Genomic DNA, 23,392 nt, shown 5'->3' on the forward strand with positions numbered 1-23,392 from the left:
CTTATTTTTTTTGTTTTGATTTCAGTTTAAATAAACGGCTCGCTTTCTGTTATACTTAACCTTTCTTTCGTGTCTGCGTTTTTGTCCACACCTCAAACACACCAGCGATCCCCACCGTGACAGAAGCAGCATTTAGCAGTCTCATAAAAAGTGTTCTTGTGCCGTGTAATAATTAATCATGGGCTGTTGGTGGTGTATTATTTAAACAGAGGTACATTATTTTTTATTAATACACATAAGGGCTTGCATGCTTGTCTTTGAGCCAAGTCCTCTGGCCCCTCAACAATGATGCAGCTCTAAGAGTGCATTTTATTCCCCAACCCACACCAACCTGCTGTTTTCCACTTATAATGGTAATAACAATCATTAAGGTGGATATTGCAACAATATTTTCTGAACTAAGTTGAATTTAATGGACCTTTTGAGGGGCACAATCTGTTCACATATAGCAAAGCCACTCTGTGTTACCTTGTTTGCCCCAAACGTATGCTCAAGTGAACGAACCCTCTATTTACAAAACGAGGACATCAAACTGTAAAAGAAATGCCAGCAAAACAAATGAATAACACATGAAAAATATTAAATATTGAAATAATAATATGGCCTGTAAAGGTAGGTATTTGTAAGCCTCTTGGTTCAGCAGCAGATTTTTTTTGCAATGTCTAGACCAGGGTTAAGGAACTCCAGGCCTCGAGGGCTGATGTCCTGCAGGTTTTAGACCACCCATCACCTTGGGTCAATACACCTGAATCAAATGACTAATTTATTACCAGCCCTCTGGAGAACTTCTAGACATGTTGCGGAGGTAATTTAGCTGTTTAAATCAGCCGTGTTGCATCAAGTAGACATCCAAAGCTTGCAGAACACTGGACCTTGAGGCCTGGAGTTCCCCCACCCCTGGTCTTGACCAAAAGAGGTCACAGCTGAAGAATGTTCACCTTCAAAGTAAAAGCTTCGCTTTACTTTCTAGGCGAATGGTGTCTGTTACAGGTTTGTTTTGTTTTTCCGGTTTCACAACCACTCGGAGAGACGTTGGCAAGTGTTTGCAGACAAATCGGCGTCTTAAAACAACAGCAATCTGCTAGCTATCAAAACAATCACAAAGAGGTTTATGGTGGAGCACCATATACTGATTCCATGTAGTGACTTCCAGTAATCTCCACCAACCACTCGCAGTTTGACAGGGCATGAACCACATAAACACTTTGTACTAGTGACTGGTGGTTGCAAGGCAGTCCGTGACCAGTCTCCAGATGTTCACAGACACCAGGTGCCCCCTGGTCTCTATTATTGGCAGCATTTTGTAGAGGGTAAAGAAGACTTGGCAGATGTTTGACTTGAAAGGACAACTATAATCTCCACATTCCAATCATTTTTCTTAAAATGAACACTATTTCTTTTTTTCTGTTGTAGTCTGGAGAGCTGTTGCTCAAGATCACCACTGAATGTTAACAAGGACTTCATACTTCATATTTTTTCCAGTCTGTCTATTATCCTTGAGTATCCTCTGAAAACACAACAAGTAAAAGATTTATCTTTTGGGCTCTTTCACATTCACACGTTTAGGGTAAAAGGTTCCACTGCTGATCGAAATATTAATCCACGTCACAGTTATTCATGAGATGAATGTTTGTGTCAAGACACATCAACTGAAGGAGGAAGACTAATGAGAGAAGATTCCTTTGCTTTTATCCACGGGGTAAATCATCTATTTATAGTCATCTACATCAATATATTTCCCTCTATGCAGCCTCCGTCTAATGCTCCATAAAGCAAGCTTCACAAGCCTTCCTCTCTGATCAGAGATGGCTTTTGATATTTTAAATAAGGTATTAAGTAAACAAAAGACATGTGGGGTGTTTTCTTTTAAAAAATTAAACAAAAACCTTTAACCTTGACAGCACAGAAAAATCATCAACAGAGGAAGAGAAACAACATTCACTCAAATACGCTAAGTACGAGTTTATGTCCGTGATCTTCAATTAAACACTTAACATCCTCCATACCCACACAAGAGAGCACAGTCGAGTTTTAGCTGATGTTCCTGTGTGTGGGTGGGTTTATAGTCACTCCATGAAGATGATCTATTACTTCAGCGGAACTGAATTATTGAAAATTAGCTGCTGCTTTGTGTTGATGCCTTTCGTGCCTTCTTGTTTGTAATACTGTTATAGATAATTTGCCGGAACTCTTTCACACCACCAATTTAATACCTGAATTATATTATTTCCTACCATATGCATTACAGAGAGGATTACATGTCTGATCAGAGAGCCATGCATTTTTTAATGGAGGCACCGAAAGCTATAAAAATGCCTGTTAGGCTATAATGGGTGGTGGCATTACATAACTGTCTGCCTACTTACCCCTTTAACTGTAATTGTTCTTATAATAGAAGCACCCCCATCTAGCCTGCCATTAATGAGTTGACCTTTGACCTTTTGTATCCAATGCCCTGTGGAAAATTGCACCAGTATAAAGCAGAGCAGTGATTTCTTCAGCTGGGTGGGAAATTAGATAAATACCAGCGACTGTGATACCAGCCACATTTTATATAAAGCAACAGTGTCAACCTTCCTGACTCTCTAACAATCGGTTGTTAATTAACAAATATTACATTTCATAATAACTTTGCAGTACTGTGTTGTACTGTATACGCTTTTTTTTATTATAGATTGTTTTTACAGTCAGACATATGCCATACAAAACTTTTGTTGTCTCTCTTACAATCTGAAAATGTATTAGTTTTGATAACTATTCATGTGTTGGCACTGAACGCTGCTGTATTATTTTGGTTTTGTTTTGTTTTTTTTGGATGAATTGTAATCATGAAGATAAGGTGAGGTCTGTTTCCTTGTTACGTCATGACAAATGAAGCTAACATAATAACATGAAGTTGATTCAAATGGATATATTTACATTTTACAGCTTCTCACTGTACTGTAAAGTGAGGGATGCTGTCATTAGGCTAAAAATAAAAAATAAAATAAACCTAAATAAATCGGAAAGACAGCAAAAACTTTAGAAGTGGCCAAATTATCAATCAGGTAAAAAAAAAAAAGAAGTAATCCACTGGCCAGCAATGCAACTGGAAAACCACACAAGACAACTAAAGTGCATGATGACAGAACTATGTTCATAGTTAATTAAAACCACTTAAACATCTGTTCAAGTCAAGAATGCTCTCTAGGACGTTGGCATATCCTCATCAAAGTTTTAGATTAAGAGATGCCTTCGTGAAATGCAGAGGGTTTCTCAATGGATGAAATACAGCCTTCCTTGGAGTCCACTGGTCCTAGACTTCATACAGTCATTGACTGCAAAGGATTTTCATCAAAGCATTAAAAAATAGGCATCCATCCATTTTCTTCAGTCATGGAGCCAGAGGTGGGGTACACCTGGACGCTTCATTAATCTCCCTCTTTGGCTCTCAGGGGAGGCGAACTCATCTTTCCCCCCCTCCCTCCCTTATCTTCCCTGCTGCTGCTTCTATGTGTTTGTCTAGTCTCGTCTAACTCTAACCCTCAAAGAGTTTCCCAGTCTTGTTCTCTAAAACCTAAAGAATTATGGATTTGATCAACTGGTCCCGTAATGGAATTGACACCCTGCTAGGCTTGCGAGAGCCCGATTGTCCTGCGGAGACGTTTGCTGCCAGATACTCGATGGTCGGTTGCGTCGTGTGTCTGGCGACACTGTCGATGGAGGACAATGAACGACATCTATCAATTTGGAACCATGATAAGAGAGTTCGGGCTGATTGGAGCTGGTTCGGACCTAGCTTATCGAAGAACAAGAAGCGGCTACAGCTGTTCAAAATCCCATAAGGCTGGCAAACATGATAGATGATTGGCAGGGCTGTGAGTACTTAGACTGTATTTTGAACGCAATATGGAATATGGATAAGATCTTGGAGAAGCTCATGGCTCTGTAATATGGATAACATCTTGGAGAAGAACAATGGGAATTGAGAGAACTGGTGACCAGTGATGGACATTAGACCAACTGGAAAATTGGATGCAGTTGGCCCCCCTGGCGCCAGCTGAAGGCCTGCCAAGGTTGAAGCTGACTAGAACATGATGTCAGAACTCTTTGTACCTCCTCCAGGCCACCAGGGTCCACTGGAGACTGTTGACTGACGCTTAACCGGGCGTGGTAACACTTTCTCTCAGCTGAACATGGGATACACACACACACACACACGCACGCACGCACGCACGCACACACACACACACACACACACACACACACACACACACGAAGCACGTACACGCCCTCACTATCACCCTCCCTACCCCGGATCCAACGCTTCCTCCCATGCTTACCTCCCATCGGATGTGGACACCGGATCAGCTGGAGGCGCAATCGAAGATTGCAGCGGTCCCAGATCAGCTGTACACACTGGAATACTCTCCCATGTTGCTTGTCTGTGTTTTATTGTGTTGATATCTGTGCATTCCTGTATTATGCTTTTGTGTTACACATTTCGATGTTTTTTTTTCCCCTTGCTACCTAGCCTGACCTGTCTCCCCAATGTGATGTTTGTGTATTGTATGTTCGGTTGGCAAGGCAACTGCAACTGACAAATAAACGCTATCTCATCTCATCTATTGCAGGGCTAACAGAGAATAACCAGTTTACAATGATCAATTAAGCTAGCATGCATGTTTCTGGACTGCAAGAGGAAGCAGGAGGACATTGATAGAACCCACAGTGGTACAGATGTACACTCTGCATAGCCCCAGCCATCCAAAGGATTCAAACCTGGAACCTTCTTGCTGTGAAGGTTACACATCGAAATGTGTAACGTTATGCAACATGGTTTTTCTCAGATGACTCATGGGTGGACAGGGAGAGACTAAATGTGACTTACCTGACAAAGTGAAATCGTAAAATTGGGCAGAACATTTTCACAGCAATTTGTTGCATTGTGTTCATTAAATGGAGATTTTATTGCCAGTTCTGAGGCTTTTTGTAAGCGGCCTCAGTACGTTTAACGAAGAGCCTCAGCACTGGCAATTATTCGCTCACAAGGGACCAATATTAGGAAAGGTATGTGTTGTGCTAGTTCAACAAGAAGCTTTCATCTATATTTTTCAAGGTCCATGCCGACTATATGAAACTGTGACGGATAATTCACCCCAAATAATGACTAATCCTCCAGGTGCACTGTTGGCGCTGGCCACAAGGCCTGTCCAATCTCCTCCTAAGTCTTCATAGTGCACTGGTGTTAAATACCCGGCACAAATAAGTATTCAGGAAATAGCGAAGCTTTAATTACATGCATCAGCACATGGAGCAATTAGGCATTGCTAACTAAAGCTACAACTCCACTCTAAATGCGGGTTTAGCATACAGAGAGTGGGAAGCTTTCATTGCCAAGGAAACTAATGCAACAACCCCCTTTTGTCTGATTCTGTCTAATATTATGGATCAAAAGGAAGTTGCGCTGCATGTCACGCTGCACGAGAGCTCAAAATGTCCCCTTCATGTTTTACCATCAAACGAAAGTAATATGAGGAAGAGGGACCCAGCTTTCTCACAGGCCTTTTTATATTTGCTTAAAGATGTTAAGGGCAAAAATCTTCTATCCCTTACTGGAGTGCTTATCTATTATTTCTTATTAGAGCAGTGATTCAAGACTTACGCCAGACACAAATAGCAGGTGTTTGGATACAGGGCCCCTATTCTCTCACCATTTGATTCACTGTTACTACTATTACTGCTACTATTCATGCTGTTCAGCACTCTGAACAAGTCAGTCATTTTATCCTGTGTATTCATCACATTTTAAATGTAGACAGTGCTGTTTGCTTTTTACTCCTGGAAAATAAGAAGCTGCTTTTATTTTTGCCTTAACAGAAACACTGAAAAGCCACAGGTTTGCGTCAGCAAACATTGTGTGCCAGTTAGTACTGTGCGGATGACCTCTGTCCATTATGTATGAGAAGCACTTAGCAACGTGACTGTCATCATTCAAAGGCTTCAGAGATTTCCTTCTGCTTTATTTACTTCAGCAAGTTTAATTTGACCACTTGAGTGTTACCAGTCAATGCAGCAACAATATAGATGTAATTTCTATACTTGTTGGTCCTGTGTATAAAGACAGTGTGTGCTCTTGTATGTATGTGATGTAGTTGCGACCCAGTTTTGAAACGTTTCAAAAACTTGTTTAAAGCTCAGGTTGAAATCCCTACATTAGCAAACATATCAATAAACCCACAGTTCCCGCAGAACCTTTTCTTTCCAAAGATGAATTCTCAAAATACAGTCAGGCCAAAGAGAGCCTTCACTCTGCAGTCTTGTGAAAAACAAAAAGTGAAGAACAACACCCTGTTATGCAATAGCTTGTAGAAGAACTTTATTAAGTAATTCTTCTCTGTATGACTGTCAGGTTCTCACATTGTTGTGAAGGAGTTTTGCCAACTCTTCTTTACAGTATTGTTTCAGTTTGCAGGAATTCATTTATGCACAGCTCTCTTAGGGTCCAGACCACAACATTTCAATCAGGCTGTGCTCTGGACTTCTGACTGGATCACTGCTACACCTTGATTCTTTTCTTTTTCAGACATTCTGTTGTATATTTGCTGCTGTGTCTTGTTGCATGGCCCAGATTCAGCTAAGCTTTAGCTGCTGGACAGAGGACTCGACATCTGACTGGAGTTCGTGGTCTGCTCCATGACTGCGAGGTGCCTGGCTCCTGTCGTTGCAGAACAATCAAACCCAGAGCAAGCCCAAATCATTACCCCTCCACTAGTGTGCCTGGCAGTTAATAGAGTTAAAAGAGTTTGTGCTGATATGCTCCATTTTTGTTTTTGTTTTTTTGCCACATAAGGTACTGTGCTTTGTTTAATTTACAGATATCACCATTTTTGTCTTGTGTATCCAAATGATATTGCTCCAGAGGTCTGGTGGTTTGTTCAGATGCAGCTTTGCAAACCTAAGCCACGCTAAGGTTAAACGTAACATTTAACATGCTAACTATGGACTATAGGGTCTGAAACGTAGCTCTTCGGATTTTTGCAATTTCTCTGAGCACTGCATGGCCTGACCTTAGTGTGAATTTGCACTCTTGGGAAAATTGGGAGCTGTCTTGAATGTTTTCCACTTGTGAATAATCTTTTTCGCTGTAAAATGATGGAGCTGAAATTGTTTGGAAATTATAACCCTTCATGGACTGATGGCCATTAACAGCTGCTTCGCTAAGATCCTCACTGAGGTCTTTCATCCTTAGAATTTCTAATACACACCTGAATGCTCCAGACCATCAAATAACTAGAATTGCTGCTTTTATAGAAGGCTGTACTTCATTTTTCCACATGACCTTAAAAAGTCCTCTTAAAACTTTATTTTCTCACACACACACACAAAAAACTATGATTATAAAAAAAGAAATCTACCTGATTTCACTTTGGTCACTATCCCCTTCAAGGTTGTTTCCTTGTGCATCTCTCCAGTACTTTTGCTATATATGCATGCCTCTCTGTAGCACGTTCTGGTTACTTAAAGATCAAGGAGCACAGTGTACATCGGGATTTTCCAAATTTAAATCAAGTATGGTTTTTATGAATGCCCCCTTTTACTTTAGACACCTTTTATATACTTTGATTTCTTTAGCCACTAGAAGACTAATATAATTCCTGCCCAGACAGAGTGAGACATACTGTTATTTACTGATATTTTTTTTATTTATGTGTTTAAAATACATATGAAACAGATACAATAAATTATATCCCAAATATTTACTTTAAATTGTTACAAAAGTTATCACAAACTGTACACATCATGACAGTAGTCGAAGTTGTTCTCGGTCCATATATACTCAAACAATTACAGCTCAAAGCTCTAAGGTCCTAAACATGGAATAACTCGGTAAGGTAGAATTGGCTTCACTGGGTCTCCAGTTTGACTAATTGTTCACAACTATTACAGAACGTGTCGAAATTGCACTCGTTTACAGGTCGGAGCGCTTCAAAGTATCACCAAACAATAGAAATACATTGTGATGTCTCTATTTCCATAAGTTTACGACAGCTTTTTAGAATTCACTTTTCAATATATACAAACAAAAGTGCCATTGACAAGTATGGATATATACAACTGTAAACACAAACTTTTTAATCTGAAATACTCTGACATATTCGCATTTCCCCCGATAAGTGCTTAATTTTTTTGTAGTGGTGAGAGGCATGCTACAAGTAAAAATATTCTCTCTTTTTTTTAACACAGAGGACAGAGCAAGGGGAAAAGAGCATCATTAACTGCATTTGCAAGTAAGATAACAGTACATAGCCTTTTTCTATTTGCTATGTTGGGTTCTTATTAGTTATTACTCACAGGAAAATCTGAGATGATGTTCTGTGGTTTATTTCATGTGGCTTAAAAATATAAAATATTGTAAAAATATTCATAATATATGGAAATATTTGAGTGTGTGTGTGTGTGTGTGTTAGCCACTGTTTGTATTAATCTTCTGCGCTTTTTAAAATTAAATTAACTGTTCAATAACACCTACTCCTTGCTGACTATTATACCTGTCAAGCCATTTAAATTTACAAGATTTTCTTTTTTCTTATCACCTGAAACACAGCTGCCACCAGCAGACACAGCTGCAGACTTTATCAGCTGGAGCCGTAGACAGTATAAACCATGAATGTAGAAGTAAGGCCAAGGCAGCTCCACAGTGGCCTCGTTTCTCTGACAAGTTCAGCCGAGGTGCAGCTGCTTTAAACATGCATTGTTTTAAAATTGCTAAAATTGTTTCAGCAGGGGTAGGTAATCTGGTTTAGAATGACCTTAACCAAACAATCCGACCCATAAATGGGATTTAGAATTGTATTTGTCATTTATGGTTATTCTAAGTCTCAGAACTATTTTTCAGGTTTCATATCCATCCTCTGACACTTACCCAGATTGGGGTCGGGAGGGAAACATCACCTCGTGTGTCCTTGGTCCGACCCAAACACGGACATGGCCAAAATGCATCTAGTCTTTTCTTTTGATGAGCAGTAGTGGCTTTAAGCTGAGCCCTTCTCAATTGATTGACCAGTAACTAGTTTCAAGCTTTAGTGAATAAAACATGAAGTTCATTTGGTAAATTATAGTTTGGTAAATTATTAATTAAAAAGGCAGGTTAACCAGGGTATGCTCCTTGGCTAATGCCACGGCAATCTCAGCGACTGTGTAACACTGTGAACCTCGAGGCTCCACAGCAGCTATGTTGATCTTTTATACTATTAGCGGCTGCAGCTAGCTTATTAACTATGCTAGCTATCTGAGTATTTAAAATACTAACTCTTTAATGTTTCCCACTGACTCGATTTAAAATGTCAATATAATGCAGGGATCCTAAAAGCGCAATCAAATGCTAAAAGATTGCAGCTAAAGCTCCGTCTCCCAAAGAAAAATTTAGCAACCTTATAAATTAATGATATATGGAGACGACGCGGCATTATTCTTGTACTCCAGTACAGGTTAATTTGCCTAATTATTACTGTTAATGTAAGAAACCTAAGATGTCACTACTTTTTTATTCTGTTCACTATGCTTCATTATGTATGTTTAAAAAGAACAACAGTTTTATTTTTAATGTTGCACATCAAAAGTTTACACAGAGGACAAACAGATGTGTTTACAAAACCTGCCTGTGGTTGCGTGAAAATGAACATTCAAGTGGGAACGAACTGCCAAATCTCACAGTCCACGACAGCGGTCATCTCCATGCGTTCTGAAGTGAACACCCTACAATAATGAACGTGGGAGTTTCAATATCAGTGTTACTGGACTAATTAGAGGGTAAGTTTAATTGTTTCTAAATAATACTGCTGCTTGTGTTTGCAGTTATGAAATAAGGTTGTTCTGTGTGTACAAAAATAAAGATGAATTTGTCATTTCATTGTGGCCAATTTTAAGAAACCAATTTAGTCTGAAGTTCATTTAGACACACTTTAATTTGATCTTTCTGTACATATGCTACATGAACCAGCTACTGTTTCTCCAAATATGAGAGTCCTGCAGAGTGATGGCTATTCTGTTTTACACATCTGTGACAGCTGTGACTGATATATTTACTGAGATTTCTCAGCCCTTGCAGAGGCTCAGTTACCTGCATTCCCAAATAAAACCTAGAGCATGACTCGCTTGATTCATCAAGTGTTTTTCATCAAGTAAATATTTTTGTGGTACTGAGCAGCATAGCCCTTAAACTTTGTGCCATTTCAAACTAAAATGGTAACGCACTAAAGAGCTTGACAGCTGAAAAAATGTTGCTCTGGTACTGAAAAAAAACTGATAACGCTGCAAGTTAACCACCACAACTTGTTGCAGTGAGGCCTACCATTCATGTGGTCTGTGTAAATGTTAGTCAAATACGTTTCCAAAGCACACGTATGAAAAACAAACTTTGAATGACTGTGAGTGCTGTGCATAGCCATCTCTGTAGAGCACTTGAAGAACTTGCATTCAAATGAATGAATTTCAGTACAAACATAGAAACATGAATTCAATCCGCTCAAAAGGGTGATAGGCAACATAGCTTGTCGGCAAACAAACATCTGGTTTCTTACAGAGGTGATGCTGGCACTCCACCTGTGATCATCAGGGTGTATGTGGAGGTTTGGGTGAAGGACATGAACCTTGACTCTCAAAGCTTGCTGCTCTTCCAGGCCACTGAAAGGTAAAGCATCACAAAACAAGCAACATTAAAGAGCTATCCAGTCTTTCCCTGGTAAGCAGGTATTTTCTCTAGTCCTACAAATACACTGTGATCATAGGCAAATCTATTTTGGAGCAACTGGACCTTAAGCAGTGTATATCATTTCCCTTGTCTTGTTACATATAGGGTATGTCGGATTATATCCCAAATTAAATAGAAATGTAAAGAATCAATTTAGTCACATATTGCTACTTGATTGTGATGTGATAATTCAAGATGCAATTACTAAAGAAAATACTGGGTGCTCAATGGCTACAGTGAAGTCCATAAGAATTTGCACAATAAATATATTTTTTATAATTTGGACTGAAATGCTGCCAAGATGTTCAGACTTCCAGCTTAACCTGAAGGGGTTTTCCAAAATAACATAAACTATGAAGGATTTAAAGCCTTTTTTATACATAATTCCTAATTTTTAGAAGCTCAAAATGAATCTGGCCAGTAAAAAAAATTATTTTAAATGTAAGGATCGTTCCTTTATCGTCATCGTGAGTGTAACTAATGATTTTGATCTTGTCACAAACTCTCAGTATTTTCATTTATGAAGGATTCTCTCGACTGTAGACTTTGATCATGACATCCTTTAGAATGTTCTTGACTTGGTTAGGTGTTGGTTGCTTTTAGCTTTTCCAAGCCATGGAAATAATTCTAATTTATTTCTTAGCCTCTGAAAATGGCACACTTAGTATTTCTGTAATTAATGGAATACTTCTCTTAAACCCCTTAAATTAAAGCTGAAAGCCTGCACTTCAATAGTTGGCGTACAGTGGAAATACAAAAACTCTTTCACCTTCCAAATATTTATAGACTCAACTGTATATCAGTCTTGTGTATCCATTTTTTGCTTTGACACATGATCCTTTCAAGCTTTCCCACAACTCGTGACTCCTCAGACCTCGACTATTTCAACATTTCAACAGCCTCTTCCCTGCTTTGACAAAAAAATCAATTTATCAGACTGTCCAAAGCCCAGCTACCAGACGTTTTAACAAGAACCTAGAGAAGTGACCACATCACACCTGTTTTAACCTTCAGTATGTTTTATATATATATATATATATATATATATATATATATATATATATATATATATATATATATATATATATATATATATCTATATATATAGAGAGCCGAAAACTCGAGGTGGCAGAGCTTTCGCAGTAAGAGTCTCAGGACAATGGAACAAGCTGCCAGGTCAGTTGAGTCAGTGACCTCTTTTAAATACCTTCCTCCATTATTTAAGAGCCTTTCCTGAAGTTACAAAATGTTATTAATCCACTTGTATTTCTCTGTTTAAATGGTTATTTAACCTTTAGTTTTCTTATTTTCTTGATTGTAAAATCTGCTTGCTTTGTTGCTTGTGCAAACTACCACCTGTAGAAAGGTCCTTTCTAGATAATGCATATATTTTGCCTATGATCACAGCTTTCACCAAATCATAATGTAGGTTTACCACTGAAAATAGGTAATCACCTGTGTTTTCCTATTCTCCAGGTGGGGAGTGGGTGTGACAAAAGAGGGAAAGAATTGATAACATGTAAAATATTAATTTACTGTAGTGAAACAGCTGTCCTCTGTAAAAAGGAAAAAAAGCCTTCCAGTCTATAAAACTGACAACTTCTCTATGAGTACAGGATTAGCTACTCCTTATCTGAAAAACAGGCCCCATTAAAAGGACTACATGCGCCTTTTTCTGCATGACTTAAATGAACACATGCAACATGTAAGTAACAATGGTTTGGAGACCAGCTTTCATGAAGTGAAGCCATCTGTTTTCCCTTAGAAAACAAATTTGGTGCCTTAGTATTGCAAAGAAATAAATGTTAAGCGTCTCAATGAGATTTTGGGAAAAATAGCTAATAAACTTTTCAAAATCCCTTCAAGGTTGTTCTTTATGTTTTTTTGTTTGTTTGTTTGATTTACAGACAGGAGACTAATTTTAAGACAAAATGTATTTGTTTACAATCCCTTTTCCCCTGGATGCATATGTCCCCATGCAATAAGAACCCTTTTTCCTTGCAGATATCAAAGAGGGCACTTTCAATCTGCAGTATTAGTAATTTAAGAGAAAACAGCTGCTCATTAACATTGCAGCTGCGTCTAGGCTCCCTAAAACTTTGGAAATTAATCAGAAAAGTAAACCCTAAATTGGGAAGCAACAATTACACGTTCCGGATGATTTCATAGTTTCACAATGTTGGAAAGATTCAATTGAACTAATATAAAATAAAAATAAAAAGACATAAATAATGTACTCCCCGTAGAGATGGAATAGATTGACATTTAGAAAATGTGACAGTCTACTGTGTGGTTTCTTTGCTTTGCACACCATAACACCTATACAGTTCAGTCTCACATTCAGAAGTTTTAATCGGGCTCTGTAAGACTAGTAAGGAAAAGAACATGCTTGTACCTCTCCTAGTGCATGCCAGTGCGTGATGGGCTTCCGTGGATAAGCCAACATTTCGTTCCAGTGATCTCGTCCGAGCCCTTCAGCATCTGGCCCCGTACGACACACGCCAATCACCTCATTGTGTCCAACACTGGTAGTCATAAAACACACACATTGACACACATGTGCTTTGGATCATGACTAAATTAAAAATATGTTTTGATCTACTTCTACTCTGCTCACTTTATCGTTTTAATGTAAGCATGTGAACATAAACAGTATTTAGTGAGTATTTAACTCACCGATCATAATCCATGACCATGATGGACAGACTGACTTGTTCCACATTCTCCGGGGGAATATCGAAGATGATAGCCTCGTTGTACACCGGATTAAGTGTGCTTTTCTTAATTGTTGTTTTTCGTTTCTTTAACCTCCGTCCATCACACATCAAGTAGACCTTCACATATGGATCTGAGAGACAAATATATGAAATAATTTGCAATTGTGTCAAAAGCTTTCATGGCTTCTGACATTAAACTTCATTAGCCTCTTTGTTTCAGTTTCTTGTGCATTGTTTTTGCCTTTCTGGTTTTTCTCCTGGCATCCCTCGGTGCTCCTCGGGGCTCCATATTGGGCCCACTACTCTTCTCTGTCAATGATTTATCAAATGCCTCCTCCCATTTTTATGCAGATGATACAATCTGCTGTTGTTTGTGTTTTTCAGTTGTAAAAACCCTCAGATTTCAGTAGTTTGCCTATTATGATGCTTAGTATCATTTAACTTTACATAAGTTTCTGTTAAATGCAGACAAATCTAAGTTCATTTTATTCATAAATAATCAAAGGGCTGAAACTTGTATTCAGGTATCATTATCGATCAGAATTTTCTCATTTAAACTTTATATTGAAAATCCTGTGTCCAAGATAAAAAATAAATTAATTAGGTTTCTTTTCAGGAATGCATTTTTTATTGTGCTCTAAGTCAGGCGACCTACAGGGGAACTTCTCATTATGAACACACCTGGCTAATACTTAAAGAGGCTGGATGCCATTTTCATTGTTCTTTACATTTATTACAGACCTTGGAAAACTTGTACATCACTCTCTTCTGTATGCTGCTGCTAAGTGACCGGCTCTGTATATCCCAGACCTTCCCGTGGATTGGTTTTTGCAAATAAATCACTGCTTGGGCTAGTTTCTTCTTATGTGTGTGACTCTATTTCTAAAAACCACAACCAATGTGTCCTATGTTCTCAGAATATTTTATAAAAGAGACTTTTACCTGGAAAAATAAAGGATATATATCGTCCCTATTTCTTTTTGCTCTCTCAGCTTAACTATATTTAATTAATTCCTAAGTTTTGCTTTTGATGTGAAGACTATTTTGCTATTTGATTACCTGAGGAGCCTGTGATGTCCATGGCTTTGAGGTTTCTGCATTTGATGACTGTTAGGGTCATTCTCCCTGCTGTGGGGAGGTAGCACAACGAGTACATGATCTCTCCCAAATCGATACTCTCCTGGAGGGCATAAAAAGAAAAGAGAGCAGAATGTATTGAACCAAATTTAAATGATTTGCTACATTTTGTGAATCAAAATGCCAAAGCAAAGGAGCAAACAGGTCAGTTTTTAAAAGAGGTCATATGCATTGAGCTGATAGTGAGAGTTTAATTAGCATGGCTCTGCAGGCTATTTGACATTTATCTCAGTCCTTCAATTCTTTATGGCGGTAAACTTAACTAACAATTAACTGTTCAGATTTGTTACTGTTTCTTCATCCAATAACCGTAAATCATTAATCTAGTAGTAAATAGTACTAATGTATGGTTTCCAGGCTTTGGTAACAGTCCTAAGAAAACCATCTCAACAATACTTTGGTGGTTGTAATACAGGCAATCATAGCCAGGAGAGGTTAAATCATACATAGTGTGATATGTCACTATATTAATCGTTAGAATGAACTTTTTTATTGGTAATTGATGGGAAAGTATCTTTTTTAAACAGATAGACGCATTAAACTATCATGTTTTGCAATGACTTGAGAAACCACAAGATCAAAATTATAACATCTTCTTTGTATTAGACTTCATCATCATCATCAGGCCAATATTTCAATTATTCAGAAACTTCGGTTTATGACCAAGTATCAATGAAATGAAAGTCATTCACAAATCTGTCAACTGTTGTTGGTAATAAACAATACAGTTTATTTAGCAAATGTTAGCATACTAGCATAAACTAAGATAATCAAGACTGCAAAATGTATAGCTGCTAAACATCTAAATGATCTTATCATTATGGCTTTATAGACCTGTTAGCATGTTTTTTAAATCACTATTGTATATGCAATATTATTTGATTCATTGTAGTTGAGTTTGTTGTTGGCTCAATTTGTTTGCTAGCAAAACGAATACCAATAGCGTATGTTGTGATTTCAAAACGTAAGAACATGATTTTGCAGCTCATTTAATTGTTAGTTTGTAGAGGTTCTTAAAATTAAGTTTGTTTGTTTATTCTGTCATAGTTTACACAATGAATTAGGTTACATTGGTAATTGTTAATGACATTATCTATAACTACTAAAAAGAGAAGTGTAGACTGTTTTTTCTGCTGAAATTTAACATCATAGTTGTTAATTGTGTAATCTAGACAACTCTCTGCAACTACACATTTATAGCCAGTGAAATCCCGTACGCTACATCTTACTATTGAATTAACATTGGAGTTTGGCTTGAATGTTCAATTATTGTAAGCCTCTCTCACACAGACCTACAGACTGGTCTGTAAACATCTTGAAATAAGGGGAAACGTGTGTTCCCCAAGATTGATCACAAAGAGGTATAAGGTGCTACACTCAAAACCTCACTGAGATTGCTATGGTTGTTAGCGAGGCGTTGCAGCTGCCCATAGTTTACATGATAAACTCATCTGTGAACGCTCAGCAACTACTCTCCAAGTTGTAGTGAAATTGTGAAAGTAAACATTTCACCTATGTTTTCCCATATGTTTTGGTTTCAGCAAGCTGCACTTTTCACAGTTTGTGCACCGGTTGGAGAACAGTTGGCAAGTGCTTGCAGAAAAGTTAAGAGAAACCAATAGGAAGGGAGTTGAAGTTAGACAATACCTTATAACCACACATGTTTATAAATACTACTTGTGCCATAAAAATTGTCAGATAAATACCTTAAGATTAGTACAGGTCCAAAGTTACCAAGCTGCCTTTGGTTGTGTCAACACAGAAATAGGAATATAAAAAAAGAAATCCCACAATCCAAGTGACTATGATGAGATGTGCACAGGAGGAAAAATATAAATATAAACTTTCTCCATGCCATTTATATTACCAAACTCTATATGAAGTTGTCTATAGAGTTACATTAGTCCGTTTATTTTAAAGTGATGTCTTATGAGTCTATGATAGTGTAGCATTCCTCTGGAGTTGAATGTAATGAGCACTGAAATCACACCCGACTGCAGTTTTCTCTTGCACAGTCTCCATGCAGTTCTCATAGGTAAGGGTAAAATTTAATTGGTGCAACAAATGTGGTTTTAAGTAAACAAATTTTATCAGCTCTTAATGCCTGTGCTTTTAGAAAGCATCAATATAAAAATTATAATATATTAAGGAAGCGAGAGAATAGCCAGTTAAACAATTCTTTATGCAAAACAAAATTTATTGTTCTTCTGTTGCTGCTAATTTAGCCCACAGACACTAAAGTGAACCTGAAAGCAAAGGCTCAGTGTTTCTCACCAGGAACACATTCATTAATAAAGCCCAGCCTCTTGAGCAAATTGTGATAAGTGGTTATGCTGGAGTAAATGCATTCGGGGGCTAAATAACCACAAATCTTTAGAAAAGAGTTCATATGAGGACAGGCTATCTGCAGTATGCTGCAAAGCCTGCAAACCCTTTTTGTTTACCTGTAGAGTTTTAGTCACTGCATAAATGTGGTCTTGGATATTTTTTACTCTGTTTCTATAATTACATCTGCAGAATACCCAGCATTTTCTGGAAAATGCTGTGTGGGTGTTTGGCTGTTGAAATCCATTTCCCAAAGCATTTGAATTATGCAATGCATTGCACCTGCCATAATATTTTTTGATTAGACATTTCTGACAACAGTATAAAATCCCATTCACTACTACCACGGTAACAGCACAGAGGCCTGGTGCAACATTTCTTAAATAGCAACAACATACACATATGCGAGGATTTGGCAGTGTCTTAGTGTGAACACCAACTCACTGTGGTTGCTGCATGAATATCCTTCCAAACAACCGCCTCCCTGGAAAGATCAGAGAGTTCAAAGAGGTTGTCCACAACCACCTCCCCAATCATATCGTGGCTGGTGAATCGGTCAAAGTCGTAGACGCTGAAATGGAGCTTGCGGTTGCAAAGCTCATCGTATACTACGGGGAAACAGAAGGTCTCGTCAAATGTGGGGTTTAGATTCTTGCGATGAACTCGAGTCTGGAACTTCTTCTTTCTCTCGGGTAGCAAGTAGATCTTCACATATGGGTCAGAGGTGCCTGTGAAGTCTTTGGCAGGCAGATCCAAAGCTTTCAGGATCCTCACCACCAAAGCCTGCTCCTCGTAGTCGTAACGAAGCGAAAAGCTTAGCTTTCCACAAGTCTCCACGGGCTCTTTGGCCTCTTCTGAGTCCACAGACTTCTGCTTGTAGAGTTCAGGTTTTATTCTTCCAATGCTGACAGTAGAGGACTGGCGGAGAGGCACTGTGTCCATGGTGAAGTCAACACTGGTGACATTCTTCTGACGAGGCAGGTGGCGCCTGAATGAATTGTGCCTGTTGAAAGGAGCATCACAGAGCATCAGGTAAATGTCTCATTTGTCGTGTGTTTGGCGTCATGGAAGAGCAGCTTTTTTATGGAACAAAAGGTTTATCAGAGCAAAATACCACACAAATAAAAGCTGGTTATTGTTTTTATTACTATTCAGGAAAAAGTCTAAAAACAATATCTAGTGTAGAAACCTTTAAATGTTTAATAAACTACCACCAGATGCTCACAATAGTGCATAATTAACTAGGAACCAAAATGGCGATAGTCTAAATATTGTCCAGAGATATATATGCTTTGTTTTTTTAAATCCCCCTGTGGGCGGTCTTTATCCTTCGAGCTCCTCATCTTCTCTACCTCCTCTTTCAACCCTTGGTATTCTCAAGCTTCTTGTGTTACTCGTGTTTATATTGCTTCCTCTGCTTGTCAACCGTTACTGTGTCTGGTTGGTAGCGGACACAGTAGAGGGCCGCCACAGTCACCAGTTTGTCTGTTTGTATCTCGAAGTCAAACAGGATCTTAGCTTGGCCATTTTCAAACTACCCTGGGGGCGTTGCGCTTGATACTTCTAGGCCATACTCGGCACAGATGTTCAGCGACTTGGTTATGGCTTTCCATGTATGACTCATGTGCTAGCATCTTTTGATGCTCATATCAAGTCTGTGACCCGGTCTTGCTCTGGAGCAGAAGCCCCACCCACCTGCAGTTTAAATTTTGTTTTGTATATGAGGAGCAGCCAATCAGAGGTTTGCTTAAAGGGGGCTTGTTTTAGACAGATGATCAGTTTTTCCAGCTTTATTTGACAGACACAGTGAGGAAAGGACAGGAAAGCGGGGGCAGAGCGAGAGGAAGGCATGTGGCAAAGGGCCGCAGGTCAGACTTGAACCCAGGCCAGGCGCTCTCAGCCTATAAAGCAGCGCCCTATATTGCATATTTTAAATCCCAGCAAACTCCCTAGCTGAAAATAGCTGGTTTTATCATCCATATGGTAACAGGTGATATTAAATCACCAGTGATCAAAGTGACAAATTGATTTTTGCCACTACTGGCGTTGGTTTGGGGAAATGAAAACACATCTCCAGCACTCAGATTTGAGCCCTCATTCCAATTACCTGAATGCTGCAAATTTCAGTGAAGTTGACATCTTTTGAGAAAACCACGTCTGTCTTTGACTCGCCGATCTTGTCACCTAGCAACTGGCCCTCCTCCTTTCTGACCGTAAGACAATCACAGCAGCCTGACAACCGTGGCACAGGAAGCACAGCTGAAGATTAAATACTACACTGAAATATTGTAAACAGCACAGAGGGGGAACATCGCCAGCACAAATCTCAGAGGAAAAGGAAAGTGTGCCTGATTTACCAACTGAACATTGATTAGCAAGATTTGTTTTCTCCTTTATGATTTTTGTGTATTGTCAACCTTTATCTCTCTTTGAATCCCCCAACACACACTCAATCCATATGGGCTTATTGACATCTTCCTTTGTCTTCCTCTTTCTCTGTTTTCCTAAGTGTTAAAGTTACAAACATCTACAATACCCTGAAAAAGTTTAACAACCTTCGGACTCCAAACTTTTGCAGTGTATGGTTTGTCACACAATAGATAAAAGTTATATTTTGTGTCTCATTAGTTGTCTAGAAACCAAACACTATAATGTCAGTTAGAATTTTGGCTACCATCATTTTGTTTCTTTGAAGCCAGAAGTGAACTTATAAAAAGTAGAGATGGACCGATCCGATATTACGTATCGGACCGATACCGCACACCAAATATAGCGGAATTGACTCTGTTTGTCCCCAGTATACCTTTTTCTCTTTCTTTGACCACTAATCATGCTAGGGCCTTCACGCCCCTCTGTATAGTTATGGGGGAGAAAAAGCATTTGCAGTGACGAAAACATTTCTGTAACAGGGTGTATTTTGTTATTTTGGGGACGGACTCGCTTTTGGAACGGGTCTCTAGTGGTCATTTGAAGAATTGCAATTCAATTTCTCAGTTTTTAACTCTGTGTGCTGTCTTGACACAAAGAGGCCAAAGCAAAATATGGAAAATTGTTTTTAAAAATTGTCTTTACTAATGAGTATAGTTGAAAATGAAACATATATGATTGACTTAAACTTCATCCCTCTGTTTTGCATTTCCACCCTTGTTCCACAAAGTTTCACCTGTGCTCTGCCACTGTTTGGCTTGGTTACAGATGCACAGTTACACATAAATGTCAGGGTCAGAGTCAATCAGAGGAAGAGTTGGTGATGGTCTTTGCATAATGTGGATGTCAAATTTTAACAACGACAGCTGAGGACAGAAAAAAGTGTGTCTGTAAAGGTCACCGAAACACGGTGGAAACTCTGTAGAGTTTCTATTATGTGACTATTTTAGTTTAAACATTTACCTGCCAGTATGAAGGGAAGGTTTCTAAGACTGAATCTCCAAACTAAAAATGCTTTTGGTGCTTGGCAAATGTTAATTGTGGACGCTGAACCAAGTTAGTCATAAATTCTTAGAATAATTTTAATAATTAGTCATTGTTTCAAATGTCAAATTGTTTTCTATTTTTTGGTTCCAGCTTTTCAGCTCTGAGGATTTGTTTCTTTTCTTTGTGACACTGAAATAAAATCCCAGTTTTGGACTGTTGGGTTTCCATGTTTGCAGATGTCAGCAGTTAGATTTCCTGGTTTTCCAAGACTATATCTACTAGTTTTTCTGGTGTTATAACCTGATTATGGTATATGCTGCTAGGCTTTTCTTTTAAGCCACGATTAACTCTAAAAAATTAGTTTTGCTTTAGGCTTCTTTTAGCTTTTGCTGTCAAAAAAGTAGGCGGAGGAATTGAGAAGGTAGGTCTTGTAATCTTTAACCTGTCCTATCTGCATAACTGGTGGGTGTATAATTCATGGAGGCCTACGCCACAATATCATTTAATTAACAAGCCCTAACAACAAATCAAAGTGCATGTCAATACCAGCTTCCTCCGAGAAACTGAGCACAGCTGCCTGGTGCGTCTGACAAAAACCCAACCTTCCACCATGACAGCTCCCACCCCACAGCCATGCTAATTATGGACCTTCTAGTTTAAACACAGTACTGGAAAACAAAGAGAAGAAAGAGCTGATTGTTTAATGACTGAGGTCTTTACCAGAGCAGCTTGACTCACATGTACAAGTGATTATAGGGTTCAAAGTGCAGCAAGGAGATGTGTCAGAAATGCTGCAGAATCTCATTTTTGTGATGTACAACAGCAGCAGCAGCTATTCAAGGTCACCAACCAGTCACTGACATGTGCCACACTACCTCGAGGACAGCAGCAGCAGCCCTGTCACGAACTGTCAGGACAGTTTGTGCTCTATGTGAGTTTTTGTTTTTTTAAATGTGTTTCTTGTAACATGGGTGGGGAGATGGACAAAACAAAAGAGATCTTTAATATGCTACACTTAGTTGTAAGCACAAGTGGCCTGAGTGCAGAAGCAGACTAGGGACTGGTTCATGTGACAGTACCTGGAGGAGGAGGTTGGCTCGGTGGTCTGCCTCTGGATTTTAGCCTGCTGGCTGAGCTTCTCCCTCAGAGCTGTCTGGACCTCGGCAGGGATGTCTGGAGACGTTTGGCTGATCTTCATGGCTGCCTCCAGTAGCTTGACTGAGCTCCGTCCATTCACCTTCACTTCAGGCGGCTGTTTCTTTTCCACCTCCGCCACTTTAAACTCAGTAACCGGGGGGGAGTTGGGTGGGGGTGCCTCGGGGAAACCCCCACGGAGCACATTTTCAGCGTGGGCTGACAGAGCCTTGCTCCTCCAGATGGGCCAACACAGCTTCCAAAAGACAAAGAGAGAGACTACCAACAGGGCGAGGCCACAGAAACCCACGACCACAGCAAGGAGACTAATAGAGATGTCTACATTCAACCAAAGGACAAAGACAGGTGACACGTAGAAAGGAGGAGAGAAGCAGGCGAAGGACAAAATATGACCAACAAACATGCAAGGGAGAAGGAGAAAAAGGGAGAGAAAGCAAGCTGTAAGAAAGAGGGGGCAGCAAATGCACCTGTTTGATATAGAAAGATCATATAAAGGTCATAAAACCACAGTTTAGTGAGGAGACACAGCATCAGGAAAACAGCACGAAAAGAAAAACATCTGGCACCACATCTCCCCTTCTGGCTTCTATTTAAAAGCAAAGTTTGCACCCGCTGTGCAACAGTATGCAAGGAAGCTTAATTCAGCTTAAAAATTCAGATTTTCAATCAAGCTGGCACTAGAGTGAAATTTCACAGACTGCAAATTTACAAAGGAAACATAGCTGAAGGGAGGAGAATCATTTCGTCCTCTCGGTCTGTTTCCCACCTGTTGCTGTTTCACTCAGTGTGGACTGAGATGCGTAACAGGTAGACACTTTCAGAACATTTTTCGTTTTTAAAAAAACGCAGTAAAAATAAGGATAATAGTGGACTAATAAACTTTTAACTAGTTGGTGATTAGTTCATCCATTCCCCCTCGAAACTCTGCGAGTACTGGGCGCCATGACTTTAGAGAAAGAAGTGATTAATTAAGGGAATTGGGGAGAATAAAATAATGACTTTATTCTATTTACCTGCGTGTCCTTTACCTGGTATGTTGCTCTCAAGGGGGAATATATCCGAACATTTCTCCCGGTCTACGTGTCCCGCGAGACAAAGTTCCGTAACGATTTGGAGAGCCCTTTGGCACAGAGTGACGCTGTCATCCGTCCGAACATTCATGTCTCTCCGGTTAAGCCATTGCACGCCGGAGGAGCCGGGAGGGCGGCGGTTCATTTGGAAACCTTTTATGCGCCGCAGAGTGCAGCCTGTCCGCGGGAGACAGTGGGGAAGCGCGCAGAGTCCTGATCCATATCCAACGCGCAACGAGGAGCGACTGGCCGCACGCGCTCCCTGCGTTTGAATAACAGCAAACGGGGTGCTCGAGTCCAACCCTCACTGCGTCCAATAGCGATGCGCTTCGGTTTGATACTCAGTCCTGTTGGTCGGGGTTTGTAACGGGATTACTTTTTCGAGTAATGACTGGAGTGTTCTCTATGAGGGACAGACGACCTCGCTATGTCCCCGCCTTTCGGCCAACGCATGTTGGCTTCCCGATCCCCTGTGGCCCTCGGTCTGTGGTTATAAAGATTCAGCAGATCTAAGTCAAAGCCAAAGAAAAGTAACACTTTTCAAAAAGCATCACAGAGCTAGAAAAATAGGCTTACATACAAGCTGCCCCATACCTACAGAAAATTTGTGTTTTGTTATATATTTATATGAATATTTGCACAGATTAGAAGGTCAGAAAAGTTTTTCCAGTCAGTCATCAAATTCATATTTTTTGAAAGTGTGTGTCACCAAAGCCAGTTTGCGTTCTTATGGTTATTCCAATTTACTGAGAATCACTTGACCTGTGATGTTTTTTTTAAACTACTGACTAATTTCAAAACCTAAATTTCTTGTAAAATCATTCTAATTAGTATTATTATTA

At 39.3% G+C, this 23,392-nt stretch overlaps 1 protein-coding gene across 2 annotated transcripts; it reads right to left on the reverse strand.

The window, feature by feature from the left end:
- Positions 1-7,648: 7,648 nt before the first annotated feature.
- Positions 7,649-23,075, reverse strand: syt10 (synaptotagmin X). 2 transcript variants are annotated; one of them, XM_004548437.3, is made up of 7 exons: positions 22,509-23,075; positions 21,405-21,798; positions 17,356-17,914; positions 14,509-14,629; positions 13,409-13,580; positions 13,128-13,257; positions 7,649-10,665 (listed from the first exon to the last, which is right to left on the reverse strand). In XM_004548437.3, the coding sequence occupies exons 1-7, from the start codon at positions 22,693-22,695 to the stop codon at positions 10,594-10,596; spliced, it is 1,635 nt and encodes a 544-aa protein (XP_004548494.1). In that variant the 5' UTR covers positions 22,696-23,075; the 3' UTR covers positions 7,649-10,593. The 2 variants fall into 2 exon arrangements, with proteins under 2 accessions (XP_004548494.1, XP_004548493.1); XM_004548436.3 differs by having other exon boundaries at positions 22,494-23,075.
- Between the last annotated feature and the right edge of the window lie 317 nt (positions 23,076-23,392).

This window comes from Maylandia zebra, linkage group LG17, assembly GCF_041146795.1.
Source record: "Maylandia zebra isolate NMK-2024a linkage group LG17, Mzebra_GT3a, whole genome shotgun sequence".
In the NCBI taxonomy this organism is placed as follows: Eukaryota; Metazoa; Chordata; class Actinopteri; order Cichliformes; family Cichlidae; genus Maylandia; species Maylandia zebra.

Excerpts from the sequence above, each read along its gene's own strand:
- syt10 (XM_004548436.3), bottom strand. The coding sequence starts at position 22,695 with ATGAACCGCCGCCCTCCCGGCTCCTCCGGCGTGCAATGGCTTAACCGG. Across the intron at positions 13,258-13,408 it reads ATGGTCATGGATTATGATCG|TGTTGGACACAATGAGGTGA; the intron begins GTGAGTTAAATA and ends TATGACTACCAG. Across the intron at positions 10,666-13,127 it reads ACTGGCATGCACTAGGAGAG|TGGCCTGGAAGAGCAGCAAG; the intron begins GTACAAGCATGT and ends TTTACCTTTCAG.